Source organism: Tachysurus fulvidraco, chromosome 10, assembly GCF_022655615.1.
Source record: "Tachysurus fulvidraco isolate hzauxx_2018 chromosome 10, HZAU_PFXX_2.0, whole genome shotgun sequence".
In the NCBI taxonomy this organism is placed as follows: domain Eukaryota; kingdom Metazoa; phylum Chordata; class Actinopteri; order Siluriformes; family Bagridae; genus Tachysurus; species Tachysurus fulvidraco.
This window is the reverse complement of record NC_062527.1, coordinates 23,266,748-23,287,365: the sequence shown is the minus strand read 5'-3', so window position 1 is coordinate 23,287,365 and position 20,618 is coordinate 23,266,748. Positions and strand designations below refer to the sequence as shown.

Below are 20,618 nucleotides of genomic sequence, written 5' to 3'. Positions count from 1 at the left end.
AGTGTTTTCAGCTAAACAAAGCTCTTCATGTGTTGTAGACTGAGTACAGACATCCCAACCTGCAAAAGGTATTTTCAGGGAGGTATACCGAAATACAGTTGAATATAACAGAACGATGAATGAATAAAATATTATTTACATACATGCCAAAGGTAGTCTACATGTAGGCCTGGGCCTATTTCCTACATCCTATGCCTTTTACTTTTGTTGTACTTTGTAGCTCTTTCCCGAAACCTCAACCTCATAGCACTCTGTGTCAATAAATTTGTTTATCTTGCAAGACATCAGATTCACAAGTGTTTGGTGAGACATCACATCAAGTTAGAATTAGGCAGCACCACTAGCACCTTCATCAACTGACAGATCTCCCTGAATCTCAACTGCCCTGAGCTCACAGACATGGGCGTAAATTTCATTTTACAGTGTGTGTGTGTGTGTGGGTGTGGGTGGGGGGGTGAGGTTCATTCAAAGTGCTTTACATAAAGAAAGTAAAACTATCATAAGAAATAATCACAACAATAAAACCAAGTAATTAAAATAGGTTTAAAAGTTTATTTAAAATTAATTAAGACACTTAAGAACAGAATAGAAATTGATTATACAAAAAATTACAGTGAGGTCAGTTCGGACGTAGCACAGTGCTCATTAGTAAATGTACAGCTAAACAATATGCTAATTGTGGCCGTTAATGTTAAGTTAACATGATGCCAAGTCGTCCTAAATAAAACAATGCATGGGAAACGGCTTTGGCGTGTTAGTTACAGTGCACTGTGTAACTAGCTATTGTAAACAAGCTAACGTTAACTAGATATTGTAAACAAGCTACTTTTAACTAATTTAATCACTAATATAGCAGATTCATGGAAAATTACATCGGTAATCAACATTTTTGCCGCAGCTAATTTATGAATGAATCTGCATCAACTACAATAAAGAGAATCGCTTTATTTAAAGTGTAAAAACCCCCTACTTAAGTTGAACATTAACTGATCCGCAGCCACACACGTGACTCGTGTGTGTAGAGTAGGTGAGATGTACTGGGAAAGGAGGCAGTGGGTCAAACCACTGTGAGGAAACTGTGGGGGGGCTGTTTCTAAATGCATTTTTTGCATTTTTTTTCTACTTACACAATTATTTAGGTATACATACATATATTTTTCATATTAGAGAGTGCGATATTTAAAAATTTTTTTTTTTTTTTAATGTGTTTGGTGAATGTCCACCCCGGGATTACTTTGGACAGCTTCCCCCAGTCGGATAAAGCGGTAGAAAATGAGTGAGAGTGAGTGAGCTTCCCCCAGAACAGAAGTGCTTAAGGTTGCGACCCCCTAGCTATATACACTGATTAGTTCGATTCGGGAGAACATGTAATAGCCCCGCCCACACCGACAATTGATTGGTTGACTTACCGAAACAGGCCAATCAGGATGCTCTCTGTCTTACATGCGCTGCCCCTCCCTCTCTGCCGTGCGAGCGCTCTTGAAGAGTGGGTCAGACGTGGACATCTAGACATCTGGAAGGTCACGCCTACACAGCTGGAAGAAGACTCCAACTGAATTAAGAAGATTTATGCGAAGATAAGTTTTATTTATCAGATGTTCAAGAGAACTCTGATTGCTTTTTTATTTTCATTTATATCTATCTTTTTACTATAATGAAATGTATTTTTAGAAGTAAGAATGTTATTATATTTGAAATAGTTATGTCACCCTGTATAATTAAAGGGCAATTTATAAATGACTCATTTAACGCTCCTTGATGCACAATGTTTTGAAACTATTAGAATATGACTTCCTGGTACAAATCACAGAGTGTGCCTTGTAAGGTTGGAAAAAGGTCAACCACTATATTGTGTGTACCGCGCTGTGCCTTGGAAATTGTTGGGAAAAGAGTATATAAGCTTTCCTGCTTTTAGGAAAGGTGTGTATTCTACTATAGGCAAACTTACATCAGAGAACAAATGCAGATTAACACTTAGATAGTGTTTCTTGGTTGGTTACTATCTTTGCATTTTAATTACTTTTACTTATGGTAGAATTGTTTGATTATTTGAAGGAGATCTTATTTGTAATTTTATTTTATTTTCTTTACATATATCACATACACTTATTTGTATTATATTGCTTTAAATAAAAACAAGGCCTTCCATTGTGAGGACCCTTAAAAGACAAGAAGGTCTAAGTCTGATTCCTTTGTCTAAAATTTAAACAATAGACTAGGTAGAAGAACTTAAATCAGAATCAGGTTTATTGGCCAAGTGTGTTGACACACACAAGGATTCGGTTCCAGCTGTTTGTGACTCTCAAAAGTACGGACATAAATAACACTATACTATACAAGATAATACAGACTATACAAGAATATATGACTGATCAGTTATGTACATAAACTGTGGGAAGTATATGGTAGCGCAAATAACAATATTGTGTATTATTATGCTTTTTGTACAATATAAAGCAGCAGTAGTGTGTGTAATATATACAGATGATGTGATGACTGACAGTCCTGATAATGCAGCACTTATAGATATGAAGCAGTGAATATAATTATGGTGAGTTGTTAATCAGGGAGATTGTCTGGGGAAAGAAACTGTTCCTGTGTCTGGCAGTTTTAGTAAAAGTTCTGTAGCCCGTGACAGAAGGGAGGAGCTGAAAGAGTTTGTGTCCAGGGTGCGAAGAGGATCTTTTGAAGACACTGAGGCTTTGAAGGACAACCCACTCCAAGGTAAGACCAGTCTTGATATACACTGTCTGCTGTGATAGCAGCTTACTCGTGCAAAACACAGGATGCACTCCTTAGTGTGTCTGTCGAAGCTTTGTCCTGGCAGGACAGGAACATTTGTCACTAAGGGACACACAGGTCGGTACAATTATTATCATTTTAAAATGATTATTTTATAATGGATTAAATGTGCAATTATAGTGTAATTATATGGCCAGATACGGTGGCTTTGAGGAGGAACTATAAACTTCCACAGTAAAATTGCTTGATCTTAATTGAGACAATGCTGAAATGATCTCAGATGGTTTGATTAACTAACAGATAGACTTTATATTTTATAACGGATTTTTAAAAATAACAATGAAATGAATTTGGCTTATTCCATTTAACTTTTACTTCGTGTACTAAATGTTTAATATGTAATGATTATTAAAACTTTAAGCCTTTATTATCACAAAAATATACATTTTTATTATCATTAAAAATATAGTTTTGTAGTAATTTACTGTTCTGTGATGTAGGAGCTCCATTTTCTCTTTCAGAGATTTTACCATCTGGTCTGTAAAAGCAGTGCGCTAAAATAAACACGCTGATACTGTGTTTCTGTAAAGAACATCTGTATTAAATAACACGTATTAGTGAATAAAGTGTGTAATAGATCTGTGTTGATCTTTCAGTAATTTGTTTTAGTAAAACAATTAGAAAAGTGAAGAAAGCTTTTCTTTCCTCTTTCTCTTTCCCCACTTCTCCAAAACTTTTCTCTCTCAGCCCCCCCTCCCCTCCAGACAGTATCATGTTTCTCTCGATGAACTGCCGATACTTTAACTTCTGTAAAGGACATCTGGATAAATAACATGTATTAGTGAATAAAGTGTGTTTACAGCTGGATTTACTGCAGGTTTACAAACCTGGACGATCACCGACATAAGAACAGATTTAATATATTATAACTTTATAATCCTCCGAATGTTCACACCAGTTGTTGGAGATTCTACAGACAAGAAACTTGACAGAATCCAAGTGATGAAACGAGACTAAAGACGAAAACAAATATGGAGCACGAAAAGCAGAAAAGGAGAAACAGAATCTGAATTAAATCTTGGCTGAGAAGAATATAGGTGCTTTATTTGTGTCTGGTTTTGTTCCTTTGGGAAAACATTCTTCTAGTGAAACTCACTCTGGTTGTGATTGTGTCTAACCCTAACCCGAGTCTCGATAATCAGAAACATTAACAAGTTTAATTTACAATCAGGAAAAAGTCCGACTGGATCAGGAGCAAGAAATAATCTAATCTACACCAAACACTGTGGATTATTTACACCAACAAACGGAATCGGGACACTGGGATTATTAGGAGGAGGAAAATCAGTCATAACATTGTGTATATTGTGTAGTTAGTGACTAGCTGTAATTACCACACTGTTGACTTGTGTGTCCTCATCTACACTACAGTTATTAGTATATTTGTGAACTTATTGTCGATTTTTTGATGACAGTAACATGTCCCTGTACTGTAAGGGGTGTGGTGGGGGATGTATTATAAACTTTACGGCATTGGACCGTGTTTTGTTGTGTTACTTTTCCTAGCAGAATTTACTGTGAGTTAAAATTGATGATATGAACTAGCTGTAATTACCAAACCTAATGAGAACCAGAAAGTAAAAGCTTCCTGCAGTCAGGTGTCGTGATACCAAATAAACTCATAAACACTATATAATTCACACTGAATCACAGGAAATGTGCGTGTGCGTGTGCGTGTGTGTGTGTGTGTGTGTGTGTGTGTGTGAGAGAGAGAGAGAGAGAGAGAGAGAGAGAGAGAGAGAGCAGCTGTTCTGTCACTTTTATTTATAACGTGTCTCTGTTTGTTTCAGAAAATCTGCCAACACTCCACAAGAGTCTTCCAGACATCATGTCCCTCCTTTATATTTCCATCTTATGGGTCTGTGCCTGTGTGGGTGAGTGACCAGGTTCTACAACACCAACAAGACAGAAGTGTCCTTCTATTGAATCAAATATCACAACAATGTTTTGTCAAATGTTACAAATCCTGTAGATTGTAATGTTTCTCCCACAGACAGTGCAGAATCTCTGGTTACTGTATCAGCTCAAGTGGGTTCCACAGTCATCCTGCCGTGTAAACTGACTGAAGAGTTCAAACTGACATCATTTATTAGGTGGCAGCTCCTTCATAACACTGTGTTTGAGAGAAGCAGTAATGATACATATTCAGGTTCAGGATATGAAGGACGTGTGGATGTTCCTGTGGACGAGCTGCGTAAAGGAAACTGTTCCCTGGTGTTGAAGGACGTCAGATTTACTGATGACAAACACTTTACAGTGGTACATACGGAAACTGAGGAAATGAAAGAATTGAACAGAGTTAGACTCTCAGTCTATGGTGAGTAAACTGTTCAGTGTAAAATATTGACTAATTATAGATGTCACAGTGTCTCAGATAACAGAGCTGGAAATAAGGAACAATAACAACATCTATTATAGAGAGGAATCAATACTTTATTTAGAGTTAACAGATGGTGTGTTAGAAAAATACACAAATACAGACATAAATAAGACACAGACAATATTTTATTTGATATCTCGCAAATTAGTTACAATCTCCCAGAATCTAGAGCGAGCGAGCGAGCAAGAGCGCACATGTGCGACAGAGAGGGAGGGGGAGCGAGAGACATCGCATGTGAGCATCATTAAACACAAGCAAGACAGAGAGCATCCTGATTAGCCTGGATAGTATAAGACACATTTTCAGGGCTCTCAAGTTTTGAAGACAGGCAAGTGTGACATATCCCGCACGTAAAAGTGTCCCCGTGTCTTACAAGCATGCTGTAAAGTTTGTAACAGTGACTTCAGCATTGCCCATGGCGGGGTAAATGATTGTAAAAAACGTGTTGACGTGACTTCATGTTTCATTTCATCTTCAGCTTATATAAATAGTAAAAGTGATCTACATAATTTAATATAATTAACAAATAATTGGGTTACACTTTACAATAAGGTTCATTAGTTAACATTAGTTTACTACGTTAGTTAACATGAACTAATAATGAACTGCACTTATAAAGCATTTATTTATCTTTGTTAATGTTAATTTGAACATTTACTGATACATTGTTCAAATCTTTTAACATTAGTTAATGTACTGTGAAGTAACATGAACATAAACACAACATGAACATTAACTTGTCCTTTTAACTGTTAAGTTTTAATAGCATTTTTATTTTATTTTTTATAAGAAGTTTACATTTTGAAGGTTCGTTTGCATTGCTGCTGTTTGTTTACATTTGTACTTATAATTTTGGGCCAGTTTTATTAGGTGACAATATTGTGCAGGCTCCTGATAAATTACAAGGATAAATTACTTTAGTTAGGGTTAAACTGGTGTTAAGGAGTTATGTTATACAGGGAAAACACTACCAACTCGTACCAAGGATACATTTGTGCTGTGTGACTGTCACTAATACACTATAATGCTGATGCTGCCACTTTATGACAATAGATTTACACTTCAAATTATTTAGTCTATCATCAATGACCGCGCATGGGATGGAAAATGCCCGTTATTTTATTTTTTTTTGCAATAATAAATGCTGTTGCTCTCCAGCTGCAATTGGCAATAAAATGTTGTTCCATATTTTTTTCTATACTGTCATAAATATCATTATCGAAGATATTCTTGAGATATCCTGATATAATTTTGAGGCTATATCGCCCACCCCTAATATTAAGTTCCTAACATCAGATCATTTCCTAAAAAGGTTTTTCTGTGTCTCTGAAGCTCTTCAAATATCAGCTCCAGTGGGTTCCACAGTTGTCCTGCCGTGTGATTGGAGTCATCTGTCCATCAAAACTCCTTATATTAAGTGGTTTATCGATTCTGAGACTGTGTTTGAGCGAAAGGGTAAAGATTCATATCCAGGTGAAGGATATGAGGGTCGTGTGGACGTTCCTGAGGACGAGCTGCTTAAAGGAAACTGTTCCCTGGTGATGAAGAACATCAGAGTTAGTGATACAGGAATCTACAGCAGCTCCATGTTAATTACAGACACACAGGAACCTGTCTTGGTCCAGAAGGTTAAACTGTCAGTTGTTGGTAAGTGGATTAATCTCAGACGATACTGAGTACGACACATATCAGTACACAAAGTTTAAATTTATTTATTTTAAAGACATGACAAGGGGGTGTGTCTAAAGTACAGGGCTTTTCTTAATCTGGTGTGAGCTCCAGTTCAAAACATCTCTTATTGTTCCTGCATGGATAAACTTTAATAAAACACTTCATATTATTATAGCAGCACAACTGATATCTCTGTGTGGATTAATGTGTGTTTTAGAGGGCAGTGTTAATGAGAGAGTATCTTTATCTGAGGATTCAGACTCATACCAAACTGGATGGAACAACTGGATTATTTTACCTGTTGTGATTGTAATCATCATCATCATCTGTGTGTCTGTGTACTACAAGGTGAAAGGTAACACTGGTTAAAATTATTTTAAATTTTGTGTTAATTGTGTTTAACATGTGTCTAAATTTATTGTCTAATTATAATTTAGAAATTTATCTTATGTTTCTGAAAATGGAAAATCATCATCAGGTCTCAACAAAAACATTAAAAATAAATGAATAAATAACAGATTATTTATTTCTTTACTATATCTCTTGAACTTTGGCATTTTTTAAATGGTATAAAGTTGTTTATTTCACCACCTTCTCCTCTCCTTTCCTCGCTCAGATGGTCTGCTCTGATCTCATCATGGATTTCAGATCATCTTAAACTTCATCCCTGAGCCACTGAGCTGATGTTCATCCCTGGAGCTTCATCACCATGTCAGGATCTTCTGATTTACTGCAGAACTCTCAGATCACACATCATGGACCATCAGTTACTCTTCTATCTAACCTGACTTGGTCTTGGTCATGTGATGTTACACTAAATAATGAACTGAGAACAGCAGGAATTTTTACATTTATATTTTTGTTTTGTTACAACAGTAAACACAGTATGTACAATGGCTGAAGTCATGTGTAGGAACTTTATACAGTTGTATGCAAAAGTTTTGGAACCCCTGACAATTTCCAATATTTTCATTTGTAAATATTTGGGTGTCAGCAATTTCATGTTGATCTATCAAATAACCGAAGGACACTAAAGTAATATATTTATATATATTTAAAAGTATTTGTGTTTGTATCTATTCCCAATGAGCAAGTCTGAAGTGACTCAGGTGACTCACTCTTGTAAGAAATTACAGATAATTGCACCCAAATTCCACGGTGCGGTTTAGGGTGGAGTATAAGGTCCTGATGTTTGTGTTCAAGGCCATCAATGGTCTGGCCCCGGCCTACCTCGCCAAATTAATAAAGGTCTACCAAACAGCCAGAGCCTCTGGTCACTCCCAAATACAAATATAAAAAGTTTGGAGGCCGGTCATTTGCCATCAAGGGACCAAAGCTGTGGAACGCACTTCCAGCACACTTATGATCCATCACTGTGCTGAGTGTTTTTAAATCACAGTTGAAAACTAATTTATTCATACAAGCTTTTAACACCTAGCCCCTGATTTTGTCTATTGTTGTTTTACTGGAAAGCACCTTGTGCTCCTTTTGGCTGTTGTAAGGTGCTCTATAAATAAAATTTGATTGATTGATTTAAAGACATCTGGCTAAATAACAAGGTGTAGCCCAGCCATTTGGGAGACACTCAGTTCTTACACTCAATACACATTCAAAGCGGATTCTCATTTAAACTACAAAGAGGAAAACGGTATAAAATGCTTGAGCAGGATTTGCTCTGGGTTCTTACTGACTCCTATGAACCCAAAGTACTTCATGTACTTCATTGTCACTGATATGCTGGAATAAACTCTTGTTCTTCATTAAGATCTTCAACATCATCGTCTTATTTTTTTCTTACATACGCAAGCCAGCAAGAGGGATTCCAAAAAAAAAAAAAAAGTGGGGAAAGGAAAGAAAAGCTGAATTTCCTTCTTTTATGCCGTTTTTGATTCAGGGAACACCCTCGTTTAAAAAAACACCTAGAAAAGAAATGTTTTAGTGTTTAGTGTTTAGCCTGACACAGTGTGACAGTTGAATTATAACAAAGTGTCTCTAAAGTAACTGAAACAGTGATAGTGTAAAGAGCCTGACGCACTGCGGCTCTCTAGAGTTTAAAGCAATAACCCGAGGTGGTGTTTGGTGGCAATAACCTGAGGTAGACCTGATTATAGTCTATAGTTACAGGGTATTTGGGAACATGAAGTTTCTAGGGACAAGGTCTTTGGAAACCTGTAATTTGTAGGTACAGTGTCTTGAGAAACAAAGTGGGACACCCTGGATAGGTACCAACTCATTGCACACACAAACACATACACCCACACAATGAACACAGTGATGCCAGTCAACCTACAACACATCTTTGGAATGTGGCCTCACTGTGAATGGCATCACTGTGTTTATTGTGTGTGTGTGTGTGTGTGTGTATGTGTTTGTGTTCTCTTATCTTATCAAGAAGGAAAAAATAATACCTGGAAACCATGAATCCATTAGAAAAACTCTAAAAATATTGGGTAACATTTTTTCCCATGCTGCAGGACGTCAAAGTTGTAATCACCAACAGTGACTGTGAGTTACTGTACTAATATTCTTCATTTGTACTTCCTCCTATATTCTTTAGTTGTTTTTTTTTTCATGCTTATTCTTATACTCATTCTCATACTTATTTCATGTACTGGATATAAATACAGTCAAACTACACTATATGGCATCAGTTGCTATGCAAATTTTTTTGATAGAGCTAGACATTGCATGTTAGACTATACAGAATTTTCTACTGTAGTATTATGTAGTTATTTCAATACATTATGCAGTATCCATTAAATAATCATAAATAGGCTCTCCACACAGTGGGATGTAAGAATAAACATTTACTATCTGTTTAACAAATGATGAGTTACTCGTCTGATGTTAGTCAGAAGGTCAGAGAATTGTCTATTACAGGTTTGGTAAGCGGAACATAAAAGGTAGTTTTATTTTGATTGAAATGAAAGCTTGTGTGATAGTTTAACAAATGCAGACCATTAATCAGGATTTTTGCCGCAACTAATTTATGAATCTGCATCAACTACATTAAAGAGAAACTATTGCTATTTAAATATATTTCTTTTTTTGAAACCTGCCTTTCATTGGTTTAGAAATGTTGTACTTATGTGTGAGTGAGTATCTGTTTATTATTAAAGAGAATATAATAAAATCTAAAATGTAAAGTTTCTAACAAAGAGCATTGTTTTAAAATGTGGTGATAACATCAGTTTTAAATTAATTTCTCATCTCAGGTCTCCTCTCTGCTGCTGAGATCTAGGAGTGTGGGTTCTACAGCTGTTCTGCCGTGTAATGCCACTGAAGCACTTCATATTCTGTGGACCATTGATACTAGCTATATTTCAGATATTTGACCATCGTGTTGATTTTAGTGGAGAGTCTAAGTTAATTAGAGTGTGTTAAAACAGTCAAAAAAGCCACGAGTCATGATTAACCAAGATGATAGAATAATTTTGTTTTTTTTCCCAAATTCCAAAAAAATTATCTAAAACCAAGAAGTAACCATTGACATTGATTTTATGGACTGTCTACTGTGTTATCTGTTCATGTTTATGTGCAGGTCTGATTTCAGACCAGAATTTCTGGCTTGCCCTAATCCTGCCCCCACCTCGATGACCTAGGGTTAGGCCATATGTTCCTCCGCCGCTAGGATGTTTCAAATGCTAAAAATATGGACACATAGCAGCTGTATGTAGACTCAAACAAAGGTGTCCATGATGTGGAAGAGAACATAAATATGGCCAGTGTTGGCAAGGTACAGTATAAGCTCAAAGTGCTGAAATTGTTGGGGACAAACACAGTCGAGGGTATGAAGGTTGCTTAGTAAAGAAAAGTGCAGCTAAAGCCCAAAATATAATAATAGTGGAAGGAATAGCATACTTAAGAAAGTAAAAACTCCCAAAATAATAGAAACAAAGGTAGTAACCCCAATACAGAGGAATAACATGCAAGAGCAAAATATAGAGAAGGAAGTGAGTGTTGATAAGATAGCATTCAGTGCTTATCTGCACAAACGGAAAGCAGGACAGAAAGAATTAAAATTATAATTAGAGCTGCGGAAAAGTATTTATAGTTAGGAAATATCAACATTGACATGATTAATGAAAGGCTTAAGGTACAGACTGCTCATAGCCAGACACCAAGTGTTCAGACATCTTATGGTGGCTCGTAATGCTACTCTCAGTACTACAGTGGAACAAGAAACGTGGCTTAAACTGGTGTTCGCATTTAGAATTCAGGGGTATAGTGTAGTATGAAGAGATAGATGGAAAAGAAACTGGGGTTGAGTAGCAACATTTATAAAACGGGGTATCGGGTATAGAAAAGCTGAGGAAAAAGATGAGAGAGAGGTAGTGGTAATAGAGCTATGAGAAGGGTCAGGGATATATCTAATTAATTTACTGATTAATTTACTAATTAATTTCCATAATTCATTTTTATAAAAAGCAAAGCAATAAAATGGTATGGTGTGGTGATTTTAACACTACCAGAACTTCATGGGGGAGTACAAATACAGATCACAATGGATTAATAGTAGAAGACATGCTTGACTGGGGAGAGTTAGTGTGTGTGAATAATGGAAGCAATTTTGCTGAAATTGCTGAAATTTTTGCTAGCCCAAAGTACAATAGGTTGTGATCATTTTCCTACAGTATCAGCACTAAGATTGGAGTTAAAATAGCAAGAACAGGGGTAAAAAGAACACTGAGATGGAAGTTTAAATCAGCAAACTTGGCCAAATATAAGAAAACATCTGATTGTAAAATTACAAAAACAAAAAGCATTTAAAAAAGTAAGAAAGGCATTTAAATATAATCTCATTACATATAAAAGAGCACAGGCCATAGCAGAGAGATTAAATTGTATGGCAAAAAGAAACTACTGGTGAGAATTTTGCAGTAATATTGGAAAGGGCATTGAAATTAATGAGTTTTTGAGTAGGATAAGAAAGATGAAAGGAAAACAAAGAAATAGCAATATTCCTATTTTAGTAAGTAATGAAAGACTTCCGATATCCGAGAACCAAAAGCACAGTTGCTTGCAGAAACATAATTAAAAAAGCCAGATAAAGCTGAGAAAACCAGCAGTAATTGAGTTTACAAAAAAAAAAAAAAAAAAAATGCTATGTGTCTTTGGCCAAAGAGTTTCAATGATGTAAATTTGAGGTAAATTTAACTATTTGGTATATTTAACTAAATATCTGTGTTATTTATCTTCACAATCTTTTGTGTATTTAGGTACTAGGTGTTTTGGTAGCTAAAAGGTTAAAACTTATGATGATTGTCCATAATGTTAAAATGACTGCAGGTAAAACCCTACAATAACCTCTCAAAGTTTGTGGCTAAATGGCACAATAATGTTGTTGTTGCTGTGTGTTACATGACCAAATTTAATTAGAGTGATTCCCTTAAATTTCACCTCCAAACACAAATGTATGAAAGACGGAACATTTTTAAAAGTTACTCCTCTGTGTTTAAGGTTAAATTTATAAAATAGCTCTGAATATTACTTTGTCTGAACCTTCAGACACATACACTTTCTTGTAGAAAATCAACAACCAAGTTTTTTTTTTTTTTTTTACATTCAAATAATGCAGAAGATATAAAGCTTCATGTGTGAATAGTGCTGCAGTTTGTAGGTTAATATGTGGCCGCCTTCAACTTCCTGTTACATGAGCCTTTGTGTGCAGGTAAAACATGCCACAGGTATGGCAGAATATGCAGGCAGGAGTTTCTAAAACCCAACAACTAGCAAAACAACTCACTCAATATACTGAATTATGAACAATAGATTAATAGTACACAATACAGAACTGTAGAACTGGAGCTACTGGACGCGTGCCGGTCCCCGGCCGAGGACCTCTCCCCCTCCACCACCGCCGGTCTTCGAGATCCCCACCCGGAACCGCTTCACCCCCCTTCACGAGACGGACTGCGACAACGTGATCATCGGAGACTCCATCGTCTGCCACGTCCGTGCTACGGTGGCTAAAGGTAAGGCTCGCACTCACTGCTTGCCTGGTGCTCGTGTTCTTGATGTCTCTGCACAGGTACCTAGAGTCGTGAGCAGAAACACCAGAGCTGTGGTTCTTCATGTCGGCTCGAACGACACCAGCCTGAGGCAGGCGGAGATCCTGAAGAGGGACTTCAACACCCTGGTGGAGACGGTTCGCAGCACAGCGCCCACGACGAGGATCTCTTTATCGATAATTGGAATGTTTTCTGGGAGCGTCCTAGGCTATTCCGTGCTCATGGCCTGCACCCCAGCAGAGTTGGAGCGGAGATCCTCTCGGACCACATCTCCAGGGTGCTGCACACCTTCTGACTGGTAAACTACTCTTTAAATTTAAATTTCAATAGTCATCCTTCACCTCAGCACATTGACACAAAAAATGCACACATAGCTCACCCTATAGAAACTGTGTCTGTTCCCCGAGCAGTGAGATATAATAATCTAATTGTAATTAGACCAGAAAAATGCCAAAGAAACAAACAAAAACAGTTCTTAAGGTTTGGACTTCTGAACATTAGATCTCTTGCACCCAAAGCACTTATTGTAAATGAAATGATCTCAGATAATAGCCTTACTGCACTCTGCCTCACCGAAACGTGGATTAAACCAAATGAATACATCAGTCTAAATGAGTCTACACTATCAGGATATATCTATAAGCATGAGCCTCGTCTGACTGGTCGTGGAGGTGGTGTCGCCACTATCCTTAGTGATTACCTCACTGTTACCCAGAGAACACAGTATAGATTTAGTTCTTTTGAAGTTCTCGTCCTTAATGTTACACTATCGCACGTGCACACGAAGAAATCCCTGATGTCTCTTGCTCTAGCGACCGTGTACAGACCCCCAGGGCCCTACACAGTTTTTCTTAGAGAATTCACAGATTTTCTCTCAGACCTATTGGTTAACTTTGACAAAGCATTAATTGTAGGAGACTTTAACATTCATGTTGACGACACAAACGACGCTTTAGGACTCACATTTATGGACTTACTAAACTCACTTGGGCTCAAACCACACATCACTAGTGCAACTCATCGACGTAACCACACACTAGATTTAATAATATCACACAGAATAGATGTCACTGATATAGATATCATACCTCAAAGTGATGACATCACAGACCATTACCTTATAATGTACACACTACCTATAGAACAGACTAACTGTGTCTCACCACGTTATCGACTCGTAGAACCATTATTCCGACCACCAAAGACAGATTCACAAATAACCTGCCTGATCTGTCTGGACTTCTTACTGTACCCTCAAACACAAACGATGCAATGACTAACAGCATAGACTAACGCTATATTCACTAGCACATTAGACACTGTTGCCCCAGTCAGATTACAGAAGGTTAGAGATAAAAACTTGCACCATGGTATAATAGTCATACTCACCCCTCAAGAGGGAGACCCGTAACCTCGAACGGAAATGGAGAAAAAAATAAATTAGAGGTTATTATAACTGTGTATAAGGACAGTATGTCCAGCTACAGACAGGCTCTAAAAGCTGCTAGGGCTGAGCACCTGAGCAAACTCATAGAAAATAACCAGAACAATCCCAGGTTTTTATTTAGCACAGTGGCTAGTTTAACAAAAAACAGAAATCTGAACACATTATTCCATCACATTTCAGTAGTGAGGACTTTATGAGATTCTTCACTGATAAAATCGAAAGTATCAGGAATAAAATAGGTGACGCTCAACATATGAGAGCAACCAGTGACACAATCTCACCTAAAGCTTTACACAGCTTTACAAGTACAGGACAGGAAGAGTTAGATAAACTTATTACTACAGCTAAATCAACAACATGTTCACTAGACCCCATCCCAACTAAACTACTGAAAGAAGTGTTACATAAAGCTGGTGAGCCTCTTCTTAATATCATTAACTCCTCGTTATCTAGGTTACATCCCGAAGTCTTTTAAGTTGGCAGTTATTAGGCCACTCATCAAAAAACTAACTTAGATCCTAATCAAATTACAGACCTATCTCACACCTTCCGTTTATGTCTAAAATACTTGAAAAGGTTGTGTCTGTTAAACTGAGCTCCTTCTTACAGGAGAGCAATATCCTTGAAGAGTTTCAGTCAGGTTTCAGGCCCCATCATAGCACAGAAACTGCACTTGTTAAAGTTACAAACGACTTGTTCTTAGCTTCAGACCAAGACTGTATGTCACTATTAGTTCTACTTGACCTTAGTGCTGCATTTGACACTATAGACCACAACATTCTTCTAGATCGCTTACAATATTACACAGGTATTCATGGACAGGCTTTAAGCTGGTTTAGATCCTACCTGTCAGAGCGATACCATTTTGTAGAATTAAATGGTGAATCCTGCAGTTTATTTCCAGTTAATTATGGGGTCCCTCAAGGATCAGTTCTAGGACCTCTGCTTTTCTCAATATACATGCTTCCATTAGGGAACATTATTAGAAGACATGGGATTAGTTTCCATTGTTATGCTGATGACACACAGTTATATATCTCATCAAAACCAGATGAAATAGCCACAGTGTCCAAATTAACTCAATGCCTTAGGGAGATAAAAGACTGGATGAGCTGCAACTTTCTATTGTTAAACTCCGATAAGACAGAAATACTACTTATAGGTCCAAAAACCAGTGCACAGAAACTCTCACAATTTAATTTCCATTTAGAGGGATGTACTATTATTAGTAGCTCGACAGTGAAAGACCTCGGTGTTATACTAGACAGTAACTTGTCTTTTGAAAATCATATCGCTCATACTACCAAAACAGCCTTCTTCCACATTAGAAATATTGCCAAGCTGAGAAACATCCTGTCTGTATCTGATGCTGAGAAGCTAGTTCATGCCTTCATGACCTCTAGACTGGACTATTGTAATGCATTACTAGGTGGTTGTCCTGCATCTTTAATAAATAGGTTACAGTTAGTCCAAAATGCAGCTGCCAGAGTTCTCACTAGGACAAGAAAGTATGACCATATAACCCCAATTTTATCATCTCTACACTGGCTACCTGTTAGGTATAGAATTGACTACAAACTGCTGCTACTTACGTACAAGGCTCTTAATGGTTTAGCTCCCATGTATCTAACTAGTCTTCTAACACGTTACAATCCTTCACGCTCTCTGAGATCACAAAACTCAGGACTTCTGGTAGTTCCCAGAATATCTAAGTCTACTAAAGGTGGTAGAGCGTTTTCTTATCTAGCTCCCAAACTTTGGAATAGTCTTCCTGATAGTGTTCGGGGCTCAGACACACTTTCCCAGTTTAAACGTAGATTAAAAACTCATCTCTTTAGTCAGGCGTACACGTAATACGTCCTATCGTATCATGCACTAGTACATCAGACCTGCACATTTTTATGAACAGCAGATATGTTAAACCCTCTGACATTGTACCAGCTCCCAACGTCCTCTGTGGGATGAAGCCTTTGGACGTTCACTGAGCCAAGGCCGAGTCTAAGAATCCTGAGACATCTTCAGTTAGATTCTGTGATACTAAGGAGATCCGAAGTCCATGATCCTTACACCAATACAACATATAACTGACTGTATATTACAATCACACCCCCAGTGTCACCCATATGAGGATGGGTTCCCCCTTGAGTCCGGTTCCTCTCAAGGTTTCTTCCTTTACCAATTTAAGGGAGTTTTTCCTTGCCACTGCTGCCTGAGTCACCTCAGACTTGCTCATAGGGGGATAAATACATATACATTGTGAACTATATATATCTAATAATAATCTAGAATTTTTATTCTATCAATTCTTTTACTTTTATTATTTGTTATTTCCTTTATCATTAATTATGTTTACCTTCCAGAGACTTTTATCTATTATGTTCTCTGGTTAAAGACTTTTAAATCTGTATAACAGAGAAACTGCAGAAATCCACCTGCAATTTAATGACATATTCTGGACACCAGATGTCGCCATTGGGACAAAAACAGCTGACCTGTGAGTACAAAGATCAAAAACACAAGATTCAGTTCCAGATAGATGAAAGAGATGCTAATGAGATATTAGGAAGATCCACATTAGGTATGATAAAACGGAAACATGATTTACTCTATGTGAAAGCTTAAACAGGCCAGAGAGCTGCACAGCACCTTGTGAGTTTTTACTGTAGCTCCATAGTGAGCATATGGTATCATAGTGTGCTTTGTTGACTGCACTGGAGAAAATTGTAGGACTTGTGTGGTGTAGTTAAAATAAGAACAGCACATTATAGGCAGTAAGTGCAAGGACATGGACACTGTGTATGTGACTGCAAACAAAAGCCAGCAGCATCAGTAAAGACTCACAGATTTTATCCTGTCATTTTAACTGTTTAGTTATTTACTTATAAGTATAAATACATTAGCTATTAATGTAAAGTCTAAATAGATCCTCAAATAGGTATTCATAGCATCTAGTTAGAGTGGTGAACATACATTTTATGCATGATTGATGTATGATTGTCAGAGGAAATATATGACAGAAAGCCCATTCGAGAAGATGGTACTGATTAGCAAGCTGTAGCTGTCTTGCTAATGTTGTTTGTTTATGGAACTGGTGGTGGTTTACAGTGATATGACTTAGCTATGACAAAACAGATATCCTTTTGTAGTCTAAAATAAAATGTTTATTGTATATTGTAGTAGTGTGGTAAATAATAATAATAATAATAATAATAATAATAATAATAATAATAATAATAATAATAATAAATCCCCAGAAGCACTATAAACTATTGCTATTTAAATATATTTCTTTTTTTGAAAGCTGCCTTTCATTGGTTTAGAAATGTACTCTTGTGTGAGTGAGTATCTGTTAATTATTAAAGAGAATATTATTTATTATTAAAGAGAATATAATAAAATCTAAAATGTAAAGTTTCTAACAAAGAGCATTGTTTTAAAATGTGGTGATGACATCAGTTTTAAATTAATTTCTCATCTCAGGTCTTGGGGGGGCACGGTGGCTTAGTGGTTAGCACGTTCGCCTCTCACCTCCAGGGTTGGGGGTTCGATTCCCACCTCCGCCTTGTGTGTGTGGAGTTTGCATGTTCTCCCCGTGCCTCTGGGTTTCCTCTGGGTTTCCTCCGGGTACTCCGGTTTCCTCCCCGGTCCAAAGACATCCAGAGTGGCATCTCTGGAAAATTGTCCGTAGTGTGTGAGTTTGTGTGTGTGAATGAGAGTGTGTGTGCCCCTGTGATGGGTTGGCACTCTGTCCAGTGTGTATCCTGCCTTAATGCCTGATGACACCTGAGATAGGCACAGGCTCCCCGTGACCTGATAAGTTCGGATAAGTGGTAGAAAATGAATGAATGAATGAATGAATGAATGAATCTCAGGTCTCCTCTCTGCTGCTGAGATCTAGGAGTGTGGGTTCTACAGCTGTTCTGCCGTGTAATGCCACTGAAGCACTACATATTCTGTGGACCATTGATATTATTGAAGTTATATTTCAGAGATTAGACCATCGTGTTGATTTTAGTGGAGAGTCTAAGTTAATAAGAGTGTTAAAATATTCAAAAAAAAGCCATGATTAACCAAGATGATAGAATAATTTTGTTTTTTTCCCAAAATTCCCCCAAAAATGTCTAAAACCAAGAATTAACCATTGACCTGGAAGTGTCTCAATATTCAGATGAGGGCTCCGTCCGGCAGCTGGGGAGGGGAACTGTGGGTGGATTTGTTTTACAGTTTGGTTGTAAACTTCACTGTTTAGACTTTATTTGTTTCAATGTTCTAGATAACTAGAGAAATAATTGATTTCTGTATTTTTTGTCTTCACATGGTCCTGTTTCTTCTATCAGTTGCTGTTTCACGTCTCTCTCTTTGAAGAAAGCTGACTGTCAGCTAGAGCTGTGCACAGGATTATGTCTTTACTCCACTGTCTCAAGTGGTAGAAGTGTTGTGTATGTATTTGTGTTGTTCTGTTTACCTGCTTGAACACCCAACTGCCTGTCCAGCTGTCTGTGTTACCTGCCAGAAGGTCAGAGCCAAAACATAGCAACATACAGTAAAATGCTTTATTGAATGTCCATATTATCAAAAAGAACAAAATTAGACTCTGTGTATAGTGATGCTGCAGAGAGAAGAGTCTATTGTTGTTCAGATGGCAGTGACGTCTTTTACCATCTTCCTGGGCTTGGTGCAGCTAGAAACCCTGCAGGTCAAAGAGCAGTGTGGATGGTGCAAGGAAGGAAACATTGAGGGATTTAGTTCCTGTCATCATTTATTTTCCCCTTTGTGGACTGAGACCTTGATGTGGTCATGGTTACCAGAGTAACGATGTAACAGGGTATTCACCTTACGAAATGATGTTCGGACGCCAGCCTCAATTGCCTGTGGATCTTGTCTTTGGACTCCCAGTCAATGATTCTTCCCAGTCTCACTCGTTGTATGTGAAATCTCTTAAGGACCTGTTAGAAGAGAGTTACCAGCTTGCAACTCGCAATGCTATGAAGGTAGCAGAAAGAAACAAGAGGAGGTTTGATCGGAATGTTTGATAGCGGACAGATGGGAACCCGACGTCTATATTGTGTTAAAGAAAAGCAGTGGTATTCCCGTGTATACAGTTCAGCCGGAAGGAAAGGAAGGTCCAGTGTGTACCTTGCATCGCAATTTACTTCTGCCGTGTGGGTATTTGCTACTATGCTACTGGGGATGCTACTATAGCAGAAAGTATGCATAGTCATTCCGAATCTGAGAGCGAATCTGTTCACATTGATGTACCTGGAGAGTTCACTACTAGAGTTATTCCTGAAGAGAGACCAACTCATGAGTCAGAGAGTTCATTGGTTACAAGAGACTTACCTGTAGTTGATTCTGCAATCCAAAATCCACTGTCCTCGATCAGCTAAGAGATGATTCAACTGTTGAATGAAACTCTATTAGTGATGGAGGTGAGATGAACTCACCTGTGATGCATCATGCAGAACCAGACGCCTCTGGAGTTGAACCTGAAAGAAATAGAGAAGAGGGATTAACAAGAGTAATCTCAGAAAAAGTATGTGATGAATTAATTGAACTACCAGATGAATAATATGATGTGATCAATGAAACTGGATTAGATGCACATGAAAAGAATGTTACTCCTTATCCCGACTCACCTCCTGTCAGACATCTTCCAGACATTCCATCTGTGCCAGAGGATGCAGGAGATATGGGTCCAAGACGTTCAAAAAGGCAGAGTAGACCCCCAGACAAGTTGCAGTAAGCACGGCTGGGAAATCCCTTGATTTCAGTCATTCAGTCTTTATTGCAAGGATTGAGTTCTGCACGTTCTGAGTCAGTGGAGGAATCTGATTATATAAGACGTCACAATGCTGAACCCAATGCAGTTTCACCTGTGTGACTTAATGACTCCCAAGCACAGGGACGTGCTAGGATTCAGGAAGGGAAGTGTAACCAAGGTTACCAGAGTAACATATAAATAATGTTATTAATATAATAACATACTAATGTATAAACAAAACGGTTGGAAACTAGTTAAAACAAGTAAATTTATAAAAAATAAAATATTTATTTTATATAAATATGTATTTCTACTTGATTATCAATGTGACCAATCGCGAGTAGTTTTTGAACCGAGCATGAGCCAATGAGAGCGCAGAATGAAACGGGGTGGAGAAATTAGTTTCCGGGTTTTGCACGAGGTTTGCTGGAGGAGTAGAGGCAGCCCTCGTTAGCGTGTATAGATGCCGAGGAGCGCGGTGTTTGTTAAAGCTCTGAGAAATAGCAATAAAGAAATAACCTTTTTGGTGTTTTATCGACGGATTGA

General features: G+C 37.6%; 1 protein-coding gene and 1 long non-coding RNA gene across 2 annotated transcripts; one reads left to right on the top strand and one right to left on the bottom strand.

The window, feature by feature from the left end:
• Positions 1 to 2,555: 2,555 nt before the first annotated feature.
• On the top strand, positions 2,556 to 7,893 carry LOC113651471. Its single transcript, XM_047819979.1, has 6 exons — positions 2,556 to 2,724; positions 4,593 to 4,676; positions 4,796 to 5,119; positions 6,515 to 6,829; positions 7,071 to 7,208; positions 7,470 to 7,893. Exons 2-6 carry the CDS (start codon positions 4,631 to 4,633, stop codon positions 7,481 to 7,483), a joined length of 837 nt encoding a protein of 278 aa, XP_047675935.1. The 5' UTR covers positions 2,556 to 2,724; positions 4,593 to 4,630; the 3' UTR covers positions 7,484 to 7,893.
• A 10,268-nt stretch (positions 7,894 to 18,161) lies between these two features.
• On the bottom strand, positions 18,162 to 20,352 carry LOC113651469. The gene is made up of 4 exons (XR_003442673.2): positions 19,948 to 20,352; positions 19,652 to 19,797; positions 19,145 to 19,257; positions 18,162 to 19,001 (listed from the first exon to the last, which is right to left on the bottom strand). It is a non-coding gene; the product is annotated as an uncharacterized LOC113651469 (long non-coding RNA).
• Positions 20,353 to 20,618: the final 266 nt, after the last annotated feature.

Excerpts from the sequence above, each read along its gene's own strand:
- LOC113651471 (XM_047819979.1), top strand. The coding sequence starts at position 4,631 with ATGTCCCTCCTTTATATTTCCATCTTATGGGTCTGTGCCTGTGTGG. Across the intron at positions 4,677-4,795 it reads ATGGGTCTGTGCCTGTGTGG|ACAGTGCAGAATCTCTGGTT; the intron begins GTGAGTGACCAG and ends TTTCTCCCACAG. Across the intron at positions 6,830-7,070 it reads GGTTAAACTGTCAGTTGTTG|AGGGCAGTGTTAATGAGAGA; the intron begins GTAAGTGGATTA and ends TGTGTGTTTTAG.